This window comes from Corvus brachyrhynchos, unplaced genomic scaffold (assembly GCF_000691975.1).
Source record: "Corvus brachyrhynchos isolate BGI_N302 unplaced genomic scaffold, ASM69197v1 scaffold305, whole genome shotgun sequence".
NCBI classification, from domain to species: domain Eukaryota; kingdom Metazoa; phylum Chordata; class Aves; order Passeriformes; family Corvidae; genus Corvus; species Corvus brachyrhynchos.
The window spans coordinates 2,690,920-2,692,425 of record NW_008239284.1 but is presented as its reverse complement, the minus strand read 5'-3'; the positions used below and the strand labels follow the sequence as shown (position 1 = coordinate 2,692,425).

At 55.6% G+C, this 1,506-nt stretch overlaps 1 protein-coding gene across 1 annotated transcript in view; it reads left to right on the top strand.

Annotated features, from left to right (window-relative positions):
- ASTN2 (astrotactin 2) overlaps positions 1-1,506 on the top strand; it is a 276,878-nt gene that overhangs the window by 91,970 nt on the left and 183,402 nt on the right. The window contains exons 8-9 of the mRNA XM_017740292.1: positions 1,253-1,337; positions 1,480-1,504. Coding sequence (XP_017595781.1) covers positions 1,253-1,337; positions 1,480-1,504 — 110 coding nt within the window. The remainder of the gene's footprint in view (positions 1-1,252; positions 1,338-1,479; positions 1,505-1,506) is intronic.

Sequence of the window (1,506 nt, the reverse complement as noted above, 5' to 3'; positions counted from 1 at the left end):
TCCCTGCCGCTCCTGTTATGAATCATGAGGTTAGCAGCTTTTGACAGATCATAAATCAGTGCTTCGAAGTCGCTAGGACAAATCCCAGGACATTTAATCTTTAATATTAGACGCGTTTGAGGCAGTGAATATTTCATGAAGGTGCTGTTGCATTTTAGCACATCATTAGCCGTCTCTTTTTTCCCCCCCCTCTTTCCTTTTTTTGCTGCCTCTCCCTTCCCAGGCGTCTCTTCCTCAAAAATCTCAGCGGCTGAATCCCCATCTCTCTCCCTCCTGGCAATAAAGCTCTTTACTGTAATCCTTGTGAGGCATTTTAAGAACTTGTTTAGGATCCCGAGGGGCACGCAGGTAGCTGCTAGTCTGCATTGCCACTGTGAGGGGGATACCCACCTCCCCAGCACCCTCCCCAGGTCCCCACCTCACCAGTGTTTACAGCTCAGCTTTGCTGCACCGTCAGGCATGATGGGGAGAGGAGCGGAGGGGAGGGGGGAAACACTGGCGGCAGCTTGTAGCAGAAACTCCACGTGCAAATCCAATTAATCTTTTGATTTTGCTGTTTCTTGCTCTGGGTTATGTATTTCTACCAAACACTGAATCAATTCGGGCCAAGTGTGGTTGGGTTTCTGGTGCGGGAAATGTCTTCTCCCGCTGTCAAAATAGAGGAGTAGGGTGAGGCAGCACCCAGAGAGTGGAGAGGAGCAGGGCTGAGAGCCCCTTCACTGTGGGATGGGGGTGCAGCATGGGAACTGTGTGTGGAGGATGGAAGTTGGGGGGTTCTGCATCTTTCAGTGGGAGTTTGGGCTGCAGGAGACTCTGCTCGCTTGTCCTGGTGCCAGATGGCAGAGCAGAGGTGGGAGGGGGATGTGGGATGGGATTGTGGTGTCCACCTCGGGGATTGCACAGGGTGGACACTGCTCTGATCAAGCGAGGTCAAGATCCCTGCTGAGGCGTGAGCCCCTGGCTGCAGGACTGCACAGGAGCACTGGTTAAGGACAGACCTTTGCATCATGAAACCCCATCCCCAGCTGCTGTGGGTGCTGCATCATGCAATCCCCTCCCCGAGAATAACTACAGGTTTCTTACAGCTTCACATCTCCTTCTCCACTCCTCCTGACTGTTTCTGGGCTCCAAAGTGCTCCAGAGGCACAGGAGGGACCAGAGTGGCTGTGACAAAGCAGAGATGGCAGCTGGCACAGAAGTCACTGGCACGCCTGTGGGCCAGAGGCATCTCATCCTTCCCTGTTCTCTTTAGGAGAGTGCAGCTGCCATGAAGGGTACGCCCCGGACCCCGTCCATCGCCACCTGTGCGTGCGCAGCGACTGGGGACACAGCGAAGGGTGAGTGGGGACGCGGTGCTGGGGTTGATCTGCCCCGGCTGCCACAGTGCTGAGGAGCCCAGTTCTCCTCCCCTTGGGTGATCACTGTGCTCCTTGCCCTGCCCAGTGATGTGCTCAGCTGCTTTCCCCTCTCTCCTCCCAGGCCCTGGCCCTACACGCCGCTGGAGCG